Source organism: Lentinula edodes, assembly GCF_021015755.1.
Source record: "Lentinula edodes strain Le(Bin) 0899 ss11 chromosome Unknown C8R40scaffold_7, whole genome shotgun sequence".
Lineage (NCBI taxonomy): Eukaryota > Fungi > Basidiomycota > Agaricomycetes > Agaricales > Omphalotaceae > Lentinula > Lentinula edodes.
In genome coordinates this window covers 608,125-628,537 of record NW_025764313.1, presented here as the reverse complement: position 1 = coordinate 628,537, position 20,413 = coordinate 608,125, and the positions used below count along the sequence as shown (strand labels likewise).

General features: G+C 47.4%; 3 protein-coding genes across 3 annotated transcripts; 2 read left to right on the top strand and 1 right to left on the bottom strand.

Moving 5' to 3' along the window:
- Window positions 1-350: 350 nt before the first annotated feature.
- On the top strand, window positions 351-6,960 carry C8R40DRAFT_1067310 (uncharacterized protein; the record flags this gene model as incomplete). Its single annotated transcript, XM_046225890.1, is given in 24 exon segments — window positions 351-398; window positions 548-756; window positions 816-940; window positions 989-1,047; window positions 1,117-1,289; window positions 1,656-1,931; window positions 2,021-2,068; window positions 2,106-2,176; window positions 2,234-2,299; window positions 2,457-2,624; window positions 2,712-2,939; window positions 3,052-3,182; window positions 3,247-3,324; window positions 3,387-3,708; window positions 3,841-3,878; window positions 3,910-3,950; window positions 3,986-4,043; window positions 4,142-4,336; window positions 4,663-4,778; window positions 4,798-4,903; window positions 4,968-5,095; window positions 5,156-5,516; window positions 5,720-6,403; window positions 6,544-6,960. 24 exon segments carry the CDS (start codon window positions 351-353, stop codon window positions 6,958-6,960), a joined length of 4,146 nt encoding a protein of 1,381 aa, XP_046089372.1.
- An 844-nt stretch (window positions 6,961-7,804) lies between these two features.
- On the bottom strand, window positions 7,805-10,397 carry C8R40DRAFT_1167698 (uncharacterized protein; the record flags this gene model as incomplete). The annotated part of the gene is made up of 7 exons (XM_046231063.1): window positions 7,805-8,578; window positions 8,641-8,835; window positions 8,892-9,485; window positions 9,586-9,738; window positions 9,776-10,138; window positions 10,195-10,275; window positions 10,326-10,397. 7 exons carry the CDS (start codon window positions 10,395-10,397, stop codon window positions 7,805-7,807), a joined length of 2,232 nt encoding a protein of 743 aa, XP_046089371.1.
- Window positions 10,398-17,589: 7,192 nt separating this feature from the next.
- C8R40DRAFT_1222175 (uncharacterized protein) lies at window positions 17,590-19,755 on the top strand (the record flags this gene model as incomplete). The annotated part of the gene is made up of 8 exons (XM_046233277.1): window positions 17,590-17,682; window positions 17,731-17,755; window positions 17,850-17,911; window positions 17,962-18,488; window positions 18,547-18,920; window positions 18,994-19,111; window positions 19,237-19,259; window positions 19,436-19,755. 8 exons carry the CDS (start codon window positions 17,590-17,592, stop codon window positions 19,681-19,683), a joined length of 1,470 nt encoding a protein of 489 aa, XP_046089370.1. The 3' UTR covers window positions 19,684-19,755.
- Window positions 19,756-20,413: the final 658 nt, after the last annotated feature.

The following is a 20,413-nucleotide window of genomic DNA, read 5'->3' as shown; positions in this document are numbered from 1 at the left end:
TATTGTGTGTTCAGAGGCGAGAGACGTTTGAATATAGTATTAGCTAGAGAAAAAGTGAGAAAAGACCCTGCTATTGATATCTATTGAAGAAATCACCCACCGTTGCTGAAAGAATTACCATGGATGAGTATAACAGTTTTGTAGCTCAATACAGAGGAGCTGGGAGAGCCACTATCTAAATATGACAGAACGACATTGGATGTAGGGCTCAGAAGGATCTAGTCGGTGAAGAACATGGTGAAAACATGAACGAGGTAGGCATGTACATTAGACTCACAAACAAATCATTGGTCAACCAATCGGTGAATGAGGATCCAAATCCTGCGAAGTGCAATTAAGACCAACACACCATGCAAGAAGAAAACCCTTGGGTGCAGAAACGATCAGCGCTTGATAGCGTGAGAAGATTTCTGCGGGCGCGCTTATGTTGATTATTAATATATCTCAATCCCGACTCAGTGTCACTCCTTACTATCGAGCACGAGCAGTGCGACGTAGAGTGCCTCGATTTTATTCTTCTTCCTCTCTCACCTTCCCCGTTATGAAGCATGAGCAGTGCGAGATAACGCGGTTGCATACTCTCAGTCAATTACTGGGCCCTCCACTGCGTCCGATGCTGAACTTACTTACACTCATACATGATACGCTCTTCTGCACAAATCCGGGCTGCGTTGGCCTTTCGCAATCATTCAAATTGGTGTGCACCCAGCCTCGAATGGTAAATGTGGATCAGTGCTCCGAATCGGTCGGATATAGGTGTGTGCACAATCTTATAGATTCACTCTTAAAAAGTTGTGAAGTTCTTCTCACTTCAGATCATATTCGCCCTCAAGTGGTGAAATCAAGTTGAACTCAACAATAGTGTTGACATGGGGCTGCTGGCTGGGTGCCAACGTGGTAGAAGAGCCAGAAGGAGATCGCAAGGTCGAACGGAGGGGTGGTCAGTAGCGACTCGCACGCCGCGAACGGTGATGTCTCGTCATGAAAGCGGGGTATTTTGATAATGCGCTTCGGAGGGTCGAAGGAGCAGCTGTCGCGTTGAGATCAGTATGGTCAATCTCGACTTTCTCCTCGACCCTCTTGCTTCGCTGTTATCGTCGCAGTCTTCCCTCCTAGTCCTCCCTGGTCAAACCTCCTTCCCCATCGAAATTCGGTGAACCGTCGAACCGCAACAACATACGAAGCCAGTGGTTGAAAAAGGACAACAAAATGTCATTGGAGAGCTACGCTATCAGCTGGATTGTCTGGCGGTCGCTCTATATGGGCACGAAGAGTAGACGGTGGCAGAGGTCTGCCTCAAAAACAACCAAATCGCAAAGACCTAATACAACCGGATCTGAACACTAACAAGCTCGAGCCTCCTGGTCCTGTTTATCTACTCAATCATCTGTTACGACTCCGCCAAAATCGTTCTCCCATCACAATCTTTGTCTTTACCCAAAACTTTGTACGTTCTTCCCCAACAAATCACCATTTTCTTCCTTCGCTACATTGACTGAGGCTGGTACGCTGCTTCAATCATCACGCCCATCAGTACACTCGCTGATCATACTTACCAGGTCTGACGGTATCTTCTACTTCCCGCGCTGTATACATTCGCTCACGAACAAACGCTTAGACGACATAAGAGCCAATTATTCCTGAACTTCGTTCAGTCCAAACCTGTCCCTATACGATACACTCGCTTCGCGCCAGGGGAACGCCACTGCGATCCCAACCTCAACTCCTTCTACCACTGGCACAGTCTTCGTAGGGCATCAGCTCTACAACGACCACCCTCGGACTGCCACTTGGGCTGACATTCTTCCAAACTACCTCGAACTACACTGTCCACCCATTCAACCCGGCCGACAATTGATGTTGTATCCATACCTCGAGAGCTTTGCCAAAGCTATGCCAACGGGCGTTCCTCGAGTTCCTCAACGTCTTTTGTACGCATGTAACACATGCACATCCAGTGTTGATTTATATGGGTGTACATATAAGGTCTTGAATACGCTTATTCGAACTGGTTTGGTAGATGTAGAATTGGAGGACTAGGATGGAAGAATAACCACGCAGAGCCTAGGTGATTCAACGTCTGTCGTTCTGTCATATTTAGATAGCGGCTCTCCTAGCTCCTCTGTATTGAGCTACAAAACTGTTATACTCATCCATGGTAATTCTTTCAGCAACGGTGGGTGATTTCTTCAATAGATATCAATAGCAGGGTCTTTTCTCACTTTTTCTCTAGCTAATACTATATTCAAACGTCTCTCACCCCTGAACACACAATACAACATGGCGCCAGGCCGACGAGGTTTCTCTGGCTCAGCCCCGTTCACTCAGGATGAGAAATTATTTTCACCGAAGACGATGGCCCTCAAGCTTCTGCTACCGACGAGGCCAAGACAAAAATCCTAGAGCTCCGAGACGTGGAGATTTTACAGTTCATCGACGCTTTAATCAATGTTCAGGAATTCCTCCCATTCAAAACAACAGTCAGAAGGTGGATGGTGATGAGAAGACCCGGAAAAGTGGACTAGCTATCGTTGGCTGGTCTTTTGGGGTCACATTTTCCCTTTCGGCAATCGCGAACGTAGACTCCTCTTGGTCTCTAACGGGATGCGAGATCGGGTTGGACAGTATTTACGTGCCCATATTATGTTAGGTGAGCCACAAATTCGCTCTAAAATTGTTTACTTGTTTTGACAAAACCATGGTACATGCAGAGCCCGCGCTCACGGGTTTCGGTCTTTCCATTCCCCCAGAAACGTGGCTTGCGTTCCGCGATCCCAACATTCCTTACTCAGCTCGCGCACCGCTCTTCAGCCATCTAATCACAGGCTATTACGACTACAGACAAGAACTTTGGCTTTCCCGAACACTTTCCCGAACACTTTCCTCGCAGCGGAACATGACGAGAACGTCATTCTCACGCCATAATCCAGCATCGATTTGTACTTTACAAAGGTCCTCCAACATCAACTCCGAAAGACTTACTTGAAGGCGTGCTTTGATAAGAAACTACGGATTAATCTGCACTGTAGAATATGGCGACGGTCTGGGCAGTTATCGGGGATAAATCTTACTTGTTCGTCTGGCCGACCTTTTGGGAGATCGAGGACGATGATATGAAGGCTGGAGGGGGAGAGAAGGGAAAGTTCATACGAATTTTGATTATAAATGGCGTGAACCATTTCGTGAGTGATGCTTGAGAATCTTTTCCATGTAAGGCTTACGCTGATATATCATACTATATATCAGATGCATTGGGATGAGCCCGAGAAGACAATGGGAGTGTTCAGACGGTTACTAGACAAGCAGATTGAATTTCATTCGAGTGTTCGACTACCCCAATCGTATGCTACGCTGTAACGCCGGTTAAATGGGAAATTCCACGTTAGGGCCTGTTAGGGCTATCTGAGCAAGCAGGCCGACATTGGCAGAATATCAAGCGTGATTACCCGAATCACAAGGAGGATTTTACGAAGTGCAAGGGTACTTTCAAGGATTTCTGGCCCACTCAAACTGGCAGGGTGGTCGCGTCCTTCATTAACAGTCACCTTAATGTGGATTTTACCGACTTGGATAAACTAGATCGAAGCTTGAAGACGAAAGACGAGCCGCTATATGAGGTGACGGAGGAAGCATTCGAACAATCATCTGGCGCATTCACCCCCAGCTCCCAGCCTCGATCTCTCTCGCTTCTTGCCGCGCGTTTCGAAGGTCCGTCGAACATTTAAAACCGTTTAGATTAGAAAAGTCTTGCGTGGAGGGCTTATTTCAACCAAATTCGACATCCAAAATGTCTTCCACGAGAGTCCCAGAATGAATCTACTTCCGAATGCACGTCTTTAGAGGTCGCCGCTTTGAAGCAGTTTCCAATTCATCAGGATGTATAGTCGTCTGAGTCGTTTTCAGCGTTAGAAAAATGTGCAAATATTCCGGTATGACTTCCATATTTCACTGTGAGTGTCTGAGTAGCTAATCTCATTTGTTTTAGAATTTCGGTGCGGTTTAAAGACGCCGAAGGTGTAGACGCCGATACCGAGACGGCTGTAGTGAGTTTTACTACTGTCATGACCTTTATTGCTTTATTGTCCATTGAATCATTCATCCTACATCTAGGCTAGAATATGTCTGAATGCATCAACAGTAGTCTCTTAACTTCTCCTCGTCGGGAGTCCATCTCTCCCCTTTCGCCGTCATCTTCATTGGATGGTGCTTCTCTTTTCTCCCCAAGGGATCCCCCAAATCATCAACTAGCACGCTCTCGCCCCTGCGACAGCAGTCAGAAAACTACCATCAACAAGAACCAAGCGAAAAGTTTGACCCGAATCCTACCATGGTCATGGTACCGGCACACTCACATCTTTCTCTTCCATATCCAAGCCTCTCTTCCTAGAGACACTACTCATGCCCATTATTTAAAACCACATCCGAAAGTCCTGGAAAAGATTACTAAGTTCAGCTCTCCATCCAGGATTCCCCGTCGCTTCCACCATTCGGGTCGCATCACAAGAAAGCACCTCCTAGACCGAACGTTTCTGCTCCCTCTATTTCTGCGCTTCCATCATCATCATCAAAACAATACCATAATGCAGTACACAAACCTTCAGGATGCTTTGAACGCTTCCATGATACATAACGCAGAGGATAACTACTTTGGGGCATTCATAGACAAACCTCGACCTGTCGTTCGTCGTAAACAGAAACAAAGTCCAGACTCCATTTGACGGTGTTCACCTGCCTCGCAAAAAGGCCAAGTTGAACCCATCTACCGTCGCGGCGCCATTGTGATTCGTCTGGCAACAGTTCTGTCTCCATAGTGGTCAGTCAAAACTCGACGACGACGGAGATTTCCTATATCCCAGGTGGTATAATGCCGACTGACAAGACGCGCGAGGACGGTGATGGTTACGTGCGGCTCTTGCTGGTTGAAGAATGCGCACGAGTCCACCATACCCAATTCCTCCTCTAAACAGAAAAAGCGTGACCATCGGATGTTGCTGGTCAAGAATTCTAATACGCGACAAATCGGAGTGAAGAACCATCGACAAGGCGAAATCCAAAATCTTGGGACGAAGCACGGCCTACCCCCTGAATTGAATAGGTGTAGTGCTGGATCAATGAATTGAAAGCGGAAGGTTAGGATGTTATCCTTCTCAACAAGAAATTCAGGGTGGGTAGAGCGTATGTTTGCCTCAATTCTGGCTCCTGAAACTGTGGCAGGGTATTGGATTGTTCAGAACTCGGACGCAGAGTTTCCTGGAGATGAGACAGACGATGAAGATGATCTTCCGTATCTGGACCTGTCAGAGGTTCATAAAGTGCAAGCGTCGTCGTCATATCCTTCCGTCGACACTGGGAAGATTGCCATGCCTCTTACAAGCCCAAACCCGAAACCAACAACTCAACCACCTGGAATTCCCCGGAGAGCGCTCTCATCAGTTTTCGCAGGACCCCCAAAGTCATCTTTTCTAAAAGATATCAAGTTCCGGAAAAAACCTTCTAGCTCCACCACTGCAAATGCTGTAGCTCAATATGCTGACCTCTGGAAGCTCTTACGAATCCCTCTCCACGTCGTCTGCGTTTTACCGTCAGTTTCGGTGCCAACCTCTTTCTCCTAATCAATCTCGACCCAGTCATGGATCTCCTCATCGTTTTTGGCTCAGTCCTTGAGAAAAAGCTATTCTCAACCAGAACCTCGTAAATTCGTCGAGTGTCATTCATAAAGGCTCAGAAATTCACAATTCAACCTGATCCAAGATTGCTGAATCCCCCTGGTTTATCGGAGAAGGCGCTCGGGAAACGAAAGGTTTTCGACGATGGAGTCAAACTTCTTAAACGGGATCGTCCTGCGAAACCTCGTCCTTCCACTGTGCTCGCTAATTCCAGTACGAGTCGGTATCATGGACATGTTTCACATACTCATCACGACGCGTACCATGCTCAAAATCTGTATGAAGCTCGCGACAATCATCTTATCCCAGATAGTGTTGGGCAACATGAATTGTTTTCGCGTCCGTCGGCTGTTTCAGCCTCAGGTCCTAGTACGAGATTCGGAGGTCCTCAGGTTTCTAATAACCTTGTCAAGATCCCAAGTTCACCAGGGAATCAAAACGGACATATTCACCAGTTTTACTCTCCTCACGCTCACATCCAGACATCTACGCAAACTAATGCGCACATACCTGGATTGACTTCCCCTCCACCTATTGCGGTCGTCGGTAATCCTTTTCTTGGAGATGGCGCGGGAGTAGAAGCAGAGGCCATCATCGGACAGAGAGGTCATGACGAACCAGACACGCATTGTGATGACCTGAAATGGGCTGCTGAGAAATTTTTGGTGTTATTGCAGAACGATCCTCAGCAGGCGAAAGACGTCACTGAAATGTGGCAGCTGCAGCGTCCTGGTCAGGTATGTCATCGTTTCCCTCGACTTTTCGACTCCGGACTCCTTACTGCTACATAGACCATTGCTACGGGTAATACTTTACCTCAACCTCAGTCAAACGGATCTCTGGATGGTTTCCTGAATATGCCAAGACGTGACCGTAGGATTGGTCACGAAATAACCAACCGCAATTCCAGCGTCCATGGCGATCATACAGAGGAGTTGACGCTGGGGAGTGGTTAGCGAGAACAAAACCTCCCGAATTGATTCCTAGCCTTGGTATGGGGAGGATCCCAGAGGCCGGTGATCAAGTGAATTCTGAAATTGAGCCTGGCCTTTATTCTGGGCTTAGCCGTAGTTCCAGAGCAAGGATCGAAACTTCTACTCCCGACCACCCTGCGGTTCAATTTGGTCAACAAAAGCATACGTCCATTCCCCCAGACGCAGGTAGCAACGCCGCCATCCGTCAATCCCTCTATCTTGTCTCCGTCGAGGACAAGCGTGGTTTAGATATACTCGATTCTCCGAGAGAGTTTATTACTCCAGTGATCCACTTCCTCCTCGAGGTAAACAGAGAATGATTAGCGTTCAGCCAAAGGCTCGAACACGGCGTAATACGGACCCTCAGTCCTCTGCGACTTCACCCGTACCACAACCCCCTCCGCCTGTTCTCCAGAGTCACGCGTCAAGTCTCGTGTTGGATTACGGTTCCAACTCGGATTAAAAGATGATGAAGACAGCTTGGACTTCGATGTTCATTTTCACACCAGCGTATCCACTCTTTCCGCCACTCCGGCTACCCTGGCATCTCCGTCTACAGTCTCATCGTCCCTACAAGAATTGAAGGCAACGCTGAATAATGGAGTCGATGTTATCGTTATCTCTATCGAGAGTGGGTCTGGATTGCAGAAGGGCGGCGAACGCAGTCCGACGTCGGGATTAACAATACCCTCTCCCAAATCACGCCTGTCTGATTCGGCCGCACTCGAGGTACCGAGACCGGGTAATCCTTTTCAAAAAGCAAAATTTAAAGGGATTGAGAAGAAGAAGAAGAAAAAGCAAGTTCCTGCAAACAGATGTAATTGGCCACTGGGTTCATCTGAGGATAGGATAGGATAGGATAGGATATGAATTATACTGGCGAGGTCCGATTCCCGAACGACCAGTTTACCATGTACTGTACAATATTACATAATGTTGTACAATAATGGAACACACATATCTAATACAGGGGGGCGATTATGTTCATCCATGTCCTGGTTATTGAGGGGAAAAGCAGAAAAAAACCCCTCCCATGGTATCATGAATTACACGGTCTTCCCTGCCTCAATATGCATGCAGTGTGTTACTCCAGCTGTTATTTACTACCCCCTCCTGTTTGTGCAGATTTGACCTCATTGCCCCAAGGAAAACCCTCCACCCTCCCTAGAAATCTTCCCCAATACCCCGGAGCTTCAATCCTTCCCACTCCAGCAATGAATTCTTATAGTGTGCGCTCCACTCTTGCGTAAAAGCATCCCTGTCATTGTAGGACCTGAATGTCATTACCAGTAACCCAAATCGGTAGTCATCTCTCCTGGCATCGCTGGGGATGAAGCTCCTCGGAACAGTTTGCGCAATGAGGGCGATCTGTTCACCCACAGTGGCAGTGGCATATTGGCCTCGAAACACTCCAATAGCTAACCTCAGGTCCTGCTTATCCTTTGCAGGGGCAGTCGGTGCTGGCTGGCCGAGACGTGGCGGCGGCATGCCGTAAGCTCGATTATGCTGATAACTCCCGCGAGTGTGAGATTCGTTCTGTCGGAAGTCCCTGTGACCATTACCCCTGCCGCCCATATCATGGACTGATTCCGCGTAGTTCCCGCGCGGAACCTTCCCACTTCGGCTATCGTACACTGTTTCCTCTTCTCCCATCCTCTTTTGGTGTGCGCCATAGCCAGTAACTTCCCTCGCCCTTTCTGACATTCTCTCCACCTGCGCTTCCTCTTCTTGCCTCCCCACGTGTGCCATTCTGTCCACCCTGTTCTCAAGGTCCCTGTTCTTCGCCTCCAGTTCATGGGTTTCCCTCTCCAGTTTCTCCATCCTTGCCACCAGATCCTTCAAATCGACGGAACAAGCGAACTCGGACGTGCAGTCGCACTCGGCAAACCTGATCTCGTCGACACTCCACTCGAAGACGTTCACACCGTAAGCGCAGGCCTTGAAGAAGCAGCGGCACTAGATCTGGGAGTAGTGCTATTGCTATTATGAATATTCCGTACACCAGCTCTCGCAGTCTGACGGGCAGAAGGTCTCGGCATAGCTCGTGCGTTCGCCCAAGGTGTAGGCCGGTTGTGTGGTCTAGATGAAGCCCTGGGTTTACTAGAGACAGAAAGACCACCACCAGCAACTCCTCCCCCTCCAGTAGGAGAGGAAGGACGAGTGGTTGTAGACCTCCTCTGGCTGAGAGACTTGCTCTAGTTGGGGGCCAAATAAGCTCGATACCACAGAGTTTCTTTTTCACTCCCCCTACGGAGCCAGCACCGGAATAAACGAACTCAGTACTGTGTTGAGCACTGCTTAACGTCATCGTGGTCGGGGAAGACATCATCAACTCGACAGACTCGCTAGAGTTGGACTTGGAGTCTGAGTTGTCCGATTCAACATCGACGTCCACACTGAACTCTGCGTCATCTTTGTGGTTGGAAAGATGGGTGTGATGGCTACTGCGGCTAGTGGGACTGCTAAGCCGACTCAAACGACCTTGCTGGCCACTGAAACTCAGAGCCTCCTCGAATGGAGTTGATAAACGACCACTGGGAGAGTCCCCAAACAGCACACGCAACGAGTCTCCGGATACAGTTGGGATGGGAACTTGGATAGGTTCAGCAGAGTTGAGGTCACAATCAAACGAAGAGATATGTTCGTTATTGGGATTGTCGTCAAAGATCAAGGGGTGATAAGCGGAAGAGGAATGATCGAACATCTCTACGTCTTGGCTTTCATCTTCCCCATCGAAATCGTTCGCGTTGGGGTTTTTGGACGGTGGAACTAAGGAGGTGGTACCGAACAACGGGGGAGTCGACGACGACGCCGTTGTCGTAGTTTGAGTAAATTGGTTGAACAACTCGAGGTATTTGTCGTGGTGTCACTTGACCCCTTCTGGGATAGAGTTGCGAAAAAAGCCGGAGACCAAGGTCTCCAGAACCGCACTCCACCTACCGCACCAGGTGCAAATGATTAAGGAGGCCATCCATGTCGTCTCCGCCGTCCAAGCCCTCCATACCTCCCATACCGTCAAACCCATCCATCTCTCCCAATAACTCATCCATCCCTCTCAATAACTCATCAAGCGGAATCTCAACCTCGGTTGAGGAACGCTAAGTGCGCTAGAGGTATCATCGGAATGGCTAGCACCATCGTTATCTTGAGAATATTAATCGGGTCGTAGGAGTCGTAAGAATGAGGATACGAAAGACTGAGATCTTCGCCGTAATGCATACGCGCCGTGAGAGTAGGAGAAGGGTATAACAGCACAGGCGGACCCAAGTCTGAAGAGAAGAGAGGCGGGAAACGGATAGTGGTTGAGAAGGTGCCGGCGTCCCGAGTGTTCATAAAGGTGTTATTCCTGGGCGAGGTAGAGCTCGTCGTCCTCCCGCACTGAGTCGCCGTCAGTTGGGCATCACCACAAACATCCATTTGGTTGTGCGCATGATTGATAGGTTTGGCAGCGACAGTACCAGCTTTAGTTCGGAGTTGGCGGATAGTCCCAAGACGTATCTACGCAGGGACCCTGATTAAAACCGCGTCTTGTCTCATTTTCGGTCGGAGCGCACCTTCACACTGAAAATGAAAGGTACTATGTCAGCTATGGAGTCGGGCCCTTGGGGCGTACGTTTCCGGGGACCCAACGATCCCTAACGTCGAGCACAGAGTGTCTTTTGCCAGCGGTTTCGGCGGATCGAACCTTTTCCTTCGGCTTCACTTTCGAATGATCCACGGAGAGCCGGGCTACATAATCACTTGAAGCCTTGAACATGTGGATGTCCACCATCCCAGTCCTCTTCATCATCCATAAGCAGTTCCGCTTGTACGCTTGGGCATACGGATGGGCATACGGAAATGATTCAGAGGCAAAATCCCACTGAAAACATCAATTAAGACCTTATTCATAGTAAAGGGCTGTCGGAAAATGTAAAGATAGAGGAGAGAAGTATTAAGACACGTAACACACCACGGAAGCACGGAAGATAAGTAGACCCATCACGAAACTGGAAGATAAGCAGATGCTATAACTAATTGACAAGAATTAGAATACCAAGTTGAACCCGAATTAGCCAGACGCTAAAGCGGGTTTACAGTTGAAGTAAGGACGGGACTCCACCCGACTCAACTTGCTAAACACTTCTACCGTCAAAGTCAGGAAATAAGCGCCCTCAATCCACGGTGCAAACACAACACAATATTAATGGAGTCACGGGGCAGGCTAATATTTATATTTCAATCATATGACCGTTCTTGATCTTTATCTGCGACCTTGATATCGATGCCTCAAATCTTGAAAGTTCCTCCGGCAGTTGAAGAGCCTTCCCCACCTTTAAAATCTATAATCAAAAACTGTATTCTGGAGTGGAATGAGTTTCAAAGAGCTAACCGTATCAGCAGAAATCGAGCTCATCTGATAACGGTTATATGGAGAAGAAAATGTGAACAGAAGTATTTTGGTAATAATCAGGATATTAAAGTAACTGCATAGTGATTCACTAACTCCAAATCCTAGTGGATAATATACAGGAAACAACATATAAATGGATAGGAGAGTGTCTCAAACTTCATCAAACCAAATTAAATTCAGATCAAGCAATGGATCACTTCTGGAAGCTGGTCACATCTGCAAAACCTGTTTTTTCGGCTAATTCTCTGAAAGCAGCTGAGAGCGCTTCCCAGCAACCAAAGCACCCAGAGCAAGGTTGAAATTTTGCTCTCGGTGCTTTGGGTGCTGGAGAGCGCTCTCCAGCCAGTACCCTTGCTCTGGCGAACATACAGGTTTTGCAGATGCAAACTGCCTGAAGCAGAGTGGTTGGATTATGTCATGAAGTCTCATGATGTGCCCTTTGATGCGCCATCAGCGCGGTGTGTTCCCATCAATCTGTTTTCACATGTTTATTGTACTTCATCCCATTAGTTCCATTTGTTTCCGTACGCTTCCATACAACTCATCCTTATTCATCGATTAGTTCATTATGGTTCATTATCGACTCATTATTACTCGTATATATTGATTCCTCACTCTTGTTCTATATCGCATCGTTATTTACAATCGCTTACTCAGTAGACAAGAGTAGTATATAAAGGACAGTAGACAGGCCCTAGTTCCCCATCTCGACCTCTTGGTCATTGGGCAACTAGGCAAGTACTTGTATCCTTTTAGATACTACCTATCTAACTTGGTCATTGGGCAACTAGATTCCCTTTTGATTGCTGGTGTGATTGGCCTTTGACGCTATCCCACTGTTGTTCGAGACCATTATTTCTTTCATCTGTGCTCTGTGCTTGTTTCTGTGCCTCTTCGCTCTGCCACTGTCGCTCCTAGGCATATCTGGACCTCCCGCCTCCCGCTTCCTGCCTCGTCGCGACATTAGGTCGAGATCTTCTACTTGTACCATCAGCTTGGTGAGCTGATCCTACAAGGCACCCACCACGTCTACCTTCGGAGTCAACGTTGATTGCTCCAACCACTTTCACGCGCTTGATACTGTAACCAACACCACTTGCTACTGGGACGCTGAAGAAGAAGAGTGGGAACCCTGCTCCAGACAACCGTGCCCTAATCGATACGAGAACACATTTGACGCAAGTCCGACCGACCGTTACCAACCCATCCACAGACCAGCACCACCTGCCAGGGTAGGACGAATCAGTACTCCTACTACTTCCACTCCTGCACCTCCGCTAGCATCTGCAGAACCATTAGCTCCTGCTGTCACTGAGACCACAGCCGACCCCGATATCGAAATACAATCAATCCCTGAAGAAGACATGTCCTCAGCACAGGACGTTCGAGACGCTATTACAGAGCTTACAAAAAACCAGGCTAAGCTCCAAGACGTGGTCTCTGAGCTAGTAAGTGGCCTCAGCACTACCAAAAGTGTTGGCAAGCCACAGAACTACAATGGAAAGCGAGGAGAAGATGCCCGGCGCTTCCTAGCTGCCTTTGAGCTGTGGGCCAACTCTATCCCTGCTCTCTCCACGGATCGTAAAAAGAAAATCACATCCGCCATTACATACCTTGAGGGGGATGCAGCTATCTGGGCCACTCCTATCTCCGAAACAATTAATAGATCAAGTATAACTGGCTCAGGAGTACCTTTCCCATACGATACATGGGAAGAATTTGTTACAGCTTTCAAAACACGTTTTGAGACCACAGATGCCTCGGCCGATGCCAAGCAGCTCCTTAAACGGCTCTACCAGAATAGGACCACGGTGGGAACCTATGCCTCTACCTTCCAACAGTACGCAGACCGCACTGGCTACTCAGACAAAGACTTGCGAGACCGGTTCTACGATCACCTTGCAGATCGAGTAAAAGATGGTCTTGTATTCACAACCCGCCCCACTGGCTCCCTTCAGGAACTGATTGAAGCAGCCATCGACGTAGACAACCGACAAATTACTCGAGCGTGGGTTATCCTCTCCCTCTGGTCGCTGACATCATCAATTGTCTACGACAAGCCAAATACTTCACCAAGTTTGACGTACGATGGGGTTACAATAACGTCCGGATCAAGGAAGGCCATGAGTGGAAAGCAGCTTTCTCCACTAACCGGGGACTCTTTGAACCACTGGTCATGTTCTTCGGCCTCACCAACTCGCCAGCTACGTTCCAGGCCCTTATGAACTCCATTTTTGCTGATCTTATCGCGGCAGGAAAAGTAGCTGTGTATCTGGATGATATCCTCATCTTTTCCGCATCCCTACAGGAACACCGGAAAATAGTTCATGAAGTTTTGGAACGATTAGCCAAGAATGACCTCTACCTCCGCCCTGAGAAGTGCGAATTTGAACAAACCTCTATTGAATACCTGGGCCTAATCATCAGCGAGGGAGAGGTTCGTATGGATCCTGTCAAAGTTGAGGCGGTTAAGAACTGGCCAGCCCCAACCTGCCTCCGAGATGTCCGAGGATTCCTAGGCTTTGCTAACTTCTACAGACGCTTCATTGATGGATTCGCTAAAAAGGCGTGAGCACTGAATGACCTCACCAAGAAGGGGGTGGGATGGTCTTGGGGTACCAATGAGCAGGTAGCATTTGAGGCGTTAAAAGAAGCTTTTACCACAGCACCCATTCTAGTCCTCTGGGATCCCGACAAACCGGCACGTATCGAAGTGGATGCTTCTGGGTTCGCAACTGGAGGGGCGCTATTACAACAGCAAAGAGATGGACTTTGGCATCCCGTGGCATTCCGATCTGCTTCCATGGACCCTGCAGAGCGGAACTATGAAATCTACGACCGAGAGATGTTAGCCATCATCGAAGCCCTGAAAGACTGGCGACACTTCCTAGAAGGACTCCCAAACCCCTTTGAAATTGTGACCGACCATCGAAACCTGGAATACTGGCGAACTGCACAGGATCTAAGCCGGCGACAAGCAAGATGGGCCCTGTGGCTCTCACGGTTTGACTTTACTCTTACACATAGGGCTGGTAAAGCAAATGCACAAGCTGACGCTCTCTCCCGAGTCTCTCAACTCGAGGTTATGGATGCTGATGACAACCAACAACAAATAGTTTTACGGCCAGAACACTTCCTCCGAGCTGCTACAGCCGTCTTGTTCCAAAACCCCCTTGAGGAGCGCATTCGGAAGGCAAGCGAGCGAGAATCGGAGGTTCTTGAAGGACTACGTAAATTGAAGACACATGGACCCCACAAACTTGTGAATGGTCTAGCCGAATGGGAAGAGAAGGAAGGAATTGTCTATTACAAAGGCCGGGTGTATGTCCCACCTGATCCTCAACTACGCCGGGATGTCGTAGCACAGTGTCATGACGCACTCACAGCTGGTCACCCAGGAAAGCACCGCACCCTAGAGTCAGTTAGCCGACAGTTTTGGTGGCCTACGGTTCGATCATTTGTTGATAAGTATGTGGAAGGATGTGACAACTGTCAACGAAGACGTGTAAGGCCGCAGCCACAATCATCTCTAGAGCCTCTGCCTGTACCAGGAGGACCATGGCAGGACATCGGCGTGGACCTCATTGGAGAACTACCGATGACACAAGATGGACACAATGTGGCAATCACCTTCACAGACCATTACTCCAAAATGATTCACTGCTTCCCCACTACAACCGAACTGACTGCCGAAGGAGTTGCCGACTTCTATTATAAAGAAATCTTCCGACTTCATGGACTGCCCAGACGATTTATCTCTGATCGAGGACCACAATTTGCTGCCGACATCATGAAGGCCTTGCTAAAACGGTTGGGTATTGAATCTGCCCTGACAACGTCATACCACCCTGAAACAAATGGCCAGACTGAACGAGCTAACCAAGAAATCGAAAGATACATCCGGATGTATGTTAGCCGACGTCAGGATGACTGGGACCGTCTTCTTCCTACTGCCGAATTCGTTATTAACTCTCGAGTACATTTTGCCCACGACAAAGCACCATTTGAAGTGCTCTACAGTTATACCCCAGAATTCTCCATCCCCATAGGATCCTGGAAGGAATACCCTTCAATCACAGATCGGCTAAATGCACTCCGCCATGCTCGGGAAGATGCAGAAGCCGCACTACGTATGAGCAAACAACGGATCGCAGATACAATCGCGGAACACCCTAACCAACCTAGCTTTGAAGTTGGACAGCCCGTATGGCTCTCAGTCAATAACCTAAAAATTCGATGCAAAAGTGAGAAGCTGGGAAGCCGCCGACTAGGACCTTTCGAAGTTATTGAGAAGACAGGGGCACACACTTACCGGCTTGCACTTCCTACATGGATGAAGATCCATGACAACATTAATGTCAAGCGCTTGGCACCATGGAAAGGAAACGAAGTCAACGGAATACTGCCAGCTCCGCCGGAGCCGGAGGTCATTGATGGTGAAGAATTTTACGATGTGGACAGGATCCTGGACAGCAGAATACATGGACGGTGGAAAAAGCTGCAGTACTTAGTCCGGTGGAAAGGCTACGACGAGGGCCATGACACCTGGGAAAATGAGGAAAATGTGGTAGGATCCAGTGACGAAGCCATTAACGAATTTTATGCAGCACATCCAAATGCACCAAGGAAGATTTCGGCAACGATCTTTCACTCACTACCATGGCAGCCAATGGTCAACTTCACCGAGGTAAACAACTAGTCGCTGGGACATCGACTTTAAGGAAGGGGGTAATGTCATGAAGTCTCATGATGCGCCCTTTGATGCGCCATCAGCGCGGTGTGTTCCCATCAATCTGTTTTCACATGTTTATTGTACTTCATCACACGATCATCCCATTAGTTCCATTTGTTTCCGTACGCTTCCATACAACTCATCCTTATTCATCGATTAGTTCATTATGGTTCATTATCGACTCATTATTACTCGTATATATTGATTCCTCACTCTTGTTCTATATCGCATCGTTATTTACAATCGCTTACTCAGTAGACAAGAGTAGTATATAAAGGACAGTAGACAGGCCCTAGTTCCCCATCTCGACCTCTTGGTCATTGGGCAACTAGGCAAGTACTTGTATCCTTTTAGATACTACCTATCTAACTTGGTCATTGGGCAACTAGATTCCCTTTTGATTGCTGGTGTGATTGGCCTTTGACGCTATCCCACTGTTGTTCGAGACCATTATTTCTTTCATCTGTGCTCTGTGCTTGTTTCTGTGCCTCTTCGCTCTGCCACTGTCGCTCCTAGGCATATCTGGACCTCCCGCCTCCCGCTTCCTGCCTCGTCGCGACAGATTATCTCCGATCTGCACAAACACAGATTGTGGCTGGGGTAAGTTGTCTTCAAGCCAGAAATAGACATACTCATTGATTGCACGTAGCGGACCAGATATGCCAATCCTTCTACCGATCCCAGCCAGATTGCAGCCAAATCGTCCGAGATCCTGGAAAGCATTTTACAGGCGAAATCGGCTGAGAACGTACAAAGTCTGGCAGAAAATGTGCCAAATCTAGCCAAAAAACCTTCAAAACTTACCAAGCGTGATTCACGATCCACCTTTCTTGAAAGACAAAATGAATGGGCGACAATATTAACATCTATTTTTCTGTCGGAGGTATGTAGGAAATACGGCAGCAAGATCTCAACACTTACTATAGAACTTTACAAGGGAGCTGACATTATTCAGGAAGAAGAGACAGCTAAAGAAAGATGGCTTAGTGTTCTAGCTGAGATGAAGGGAATATCGAAAGGGACTTACGAAGAAATTGACTGGTACCTAGCATTCAAGGTAAATTATGTGATTTCACCAGATTATCACAGCTTACAATTTTGTTAGGAATCCAAGCTCTGCGGTGTTTTTAGCACTAGTGGAAACTATCAACAACAAGTGAGTTTCAAATTATTCGTGATAATATTATATTTGTACAATTTGTCTATTGCAGAAACAGGACACAGTCAAATATACCAAGTTTGACTGGAAGAAACAGCCAGTGAAGATCTTCCAGGCTATGACATGGGAAAATGTCATTCCATTGCAGGCTTTTCCCTCCCATGTCTACACTTTTTTGTCTCAAGATAATTTCATTCATGTCTGGAACCGTTCTATAGCTCCAGGACTAGACTCGGATGAGAGACATGTCGATGTAGGGTTTACTTCAAAACTCACTTAGACCTTGATCATTAATTTCTACCTATAGCTTGAAGGAATAAATCCATCCATTCTCTATCAAGTCATTCAGCGTTGGATGGTTAGCAAACAAGGAAGGAATGATATAGATAGGATAAAAATTCCTGAACCGCTGAAACTCATTGCGGCCTGTACGCTGGAATATTTTGACTATAAAGAGAGACTAGTCAATAAAGTTTGGGATCATAAAATTAGACAGGTACGGTTAATATTCAGAGTTTTAGTCAATACTAATTAGCATTTGGCAGGACAACTATGAGAAGTTGTGCAAAGATGTGCAGGGATGGTGTCCAGGTTTATGTCGACATTGCCACAACCAACCCCAGGATCAAAGATGTGTTACAGACCATTTAACTATATTCAAGACTATGGAGGAGCTCAAACATGAGTTTCCTAATTTTGATCTTGAAGGCGCCGGCATCAGTTGTGTACCAGAAAATGAACAGGTGGAACCTGTAACAGTAAGACTTTTGAATTTGAAAAATCACTTCTTAACTTTGCTAAACCAGCCACCAATGATACGCAATGCTGATGGTAGCATAAAGAAACGCAAACCACTTACCGAAATCTATCATCCTGAGCGCGACCTTCATTTAACTTTGATTCAGTCTAATCCTACCATTGTCAGACGTTGTGGTCGACACATCTTCCGCATTATGGACTATTATGGACAGGAAAACTTTGAAAATGGTGAGATCAATTTTGTGTACATTAACATGGTTAACAAATTGCCATGATAGTTTGAGTTTGTATACTTCAACCCATTTCCTGCCGACATTCTCCAAGAAATGGCAAACAGTACAGAGGAAGACTGTGGTGTAAAGGCACTGAACAGGGCAAGATCAGACAAAATGCTATATTGGAGTAGAGGGTCAATGTTTGCACTTGGAAGTAGGGTTCCCATGGGAGGTGACAAAGGCACAAGTTATGGAGTCTATAAGGGGATGTCAGCCGACGATGAATACACTATCCGCCTGATGTTCCGCCATGCCAGAGATTCCCTACCACTTCTGGAAGCAGCTAGATCAGTGGATTCTAACTTGGTCAGGTATCTAAAAGATGCAGCTACTACATGCGACAGGCTTGGTGCAAGTGGCGCAAATCTTTTCAAATGCCAGGGATATCAGGCCCCAATGCACATCGAAAACGACGCATCAAGAGGGCTTTGTGCACAGGTGTGGTGGAAAGGTGTGGAAGAGTGGAATGAGTGGGGATTTGTGAATTTGCAATTGGGATATTACATCGCTACTCGAGCAAATGCCTTATGGTTAGTTCCCTTATTTCAGTATAATCACCAGTGACCACAGATTATATTTGAATAACAGGTCCTTCAATTCTTCACACATGCACGGCACTAATCTACCTTCACAAAATTCCTTAATCAGAAGCAATCAATGGGCGTGGGAGGCAGTGGATGATGAGGAGTCCGATATGGACTCAGAAGAAAGTGACGATGAAGATCAAAGTGACGACGAAGATCAAGGTGATGATGAGCAACATATCGGAAAAGAAGGGACTTCGGCATCAAAACATACAAGAGAACCCTCGTCTGCTTCTGATAAATTGGTCAACGCTACTGGTGTTAAACGCCTTCGTGGTGGTGCACGTGCACGTAGACGCCGCGTTCGGCTGGCAGGTAGCGGGGGGTTTCATGTGTCTACACCTGGAAGAAATGCAACGACGGCTCAGAGTAATGCAGGTGTGAGGGGTAGAGCTGCAGCGAGAAGGGCACACTATAATTAAGCATAAAATGTAATTGTTTGCCTTACTAGTATATGTGATTACACTGTCGTTATTTTTTGGAGTACAACAAGTACCTCCGCTACTTTTTAAAGGAGTAAATGGGGTGTTTCCAGGGGTGGAATGGATAGGAAAAATTCGGGGAAAAGGGTGAGTCTCTCACAACCATGGCTTAATTTGTCCCTTGAGGCTAGTCAACAGCGCGTCCTGAGCAACGTGTGAAGACTTAAAGTCTGGAACCGTATAGAACGTATGAAGCTGGCGTCTCCTTGTAGGCACCTCCTCGTGTTCTCGAGCGGTACAGACTTCGCTCCGCATGTCTGAGCGGAAATCAATCCAACAGGACGAGTGAGGTGTTTCGGCAACGTCTGGACAAGATAGTGTGAAATGACCAATACGTCAAGGGACTGGGGCAAACCCTCACCTGCCTAGAGCCTGCGAATCTTTCCCTGGCCGACTGAGAGCTCCCACCAGGGTTTGCGAAGCTTCTAGATAAAGATCCAGAAGCAAGGCCCTGCTCCATCGAGCAAGCTGCGCTGGAAGTTCCGGAAGAACTTTTCGACGAGACCGAAGGATCCCGTGAAGTCCTCGACGTAGCTGCGACGGCCTTGCCAAAAGCTGAGCTTGAGTTTCCTGAACGGATACGTTTCCTGACAATGGGACGGTTTCCCGGTGGAATAGTGCGAAAGGAGGCGGATGTCTTCTCTCTCTTCACAGGTTGAGCGTTTAGTAAAGGGAACCGTGTCTCTTGTAAGACTGTCTTATTGGAGACACCGGGATATCAGAACGTGATTTTGATTCAGGGATAAGCGAGCGTTCGGTGGATTTCGACGGGGACAGCTATGTATTTACCTTCGAGAGTCAATCAAGACCGACCTCGTCCATCGTCTATCGTCTACACCCAGTCGTTACCAGCACCGAACTTCCTTCCGATGTCCATTCAACGCCACTTGACGACTGTAAGAACTTAGGTTCGAAACCACCACTCTAGATAAGGAACCAGACGCGGCGGTCTCAGCGGAAAGAGAGCGAGATGAGCTTGAAAATACCGGGTTTCGCCTGGTACGTACCTTCTTCGGACTTCTTCCTGAACACAGGGAAACATTCAAGCTCTTGTGAGCTTAGGTTTGATTATCTTGTATTACTAAGATAGACGGATAAGAGACTCAGGATTAGCGGTTTTAATCAAAAAAGAATTCTGTCGAAGATCTGATAGTACAATCCAGAGGTATGTTCGGTTCTTGGATCAAACACCGTCAAACTGTGCTTCATTTCCAATTTTTGTTAATAACTTGTTAGGTTGTCATATATGTACACACCTTAGTGCGAATCCGCCCTAGATAACATCTCAGGCTAAGAATGGGAATGTATAAGTTGAACCGAAATCTCACCGGGACCATTTTTCCGAGCGTACGAGGGATTTGCGAAGATGTGAACTCGAATTGGAACAGA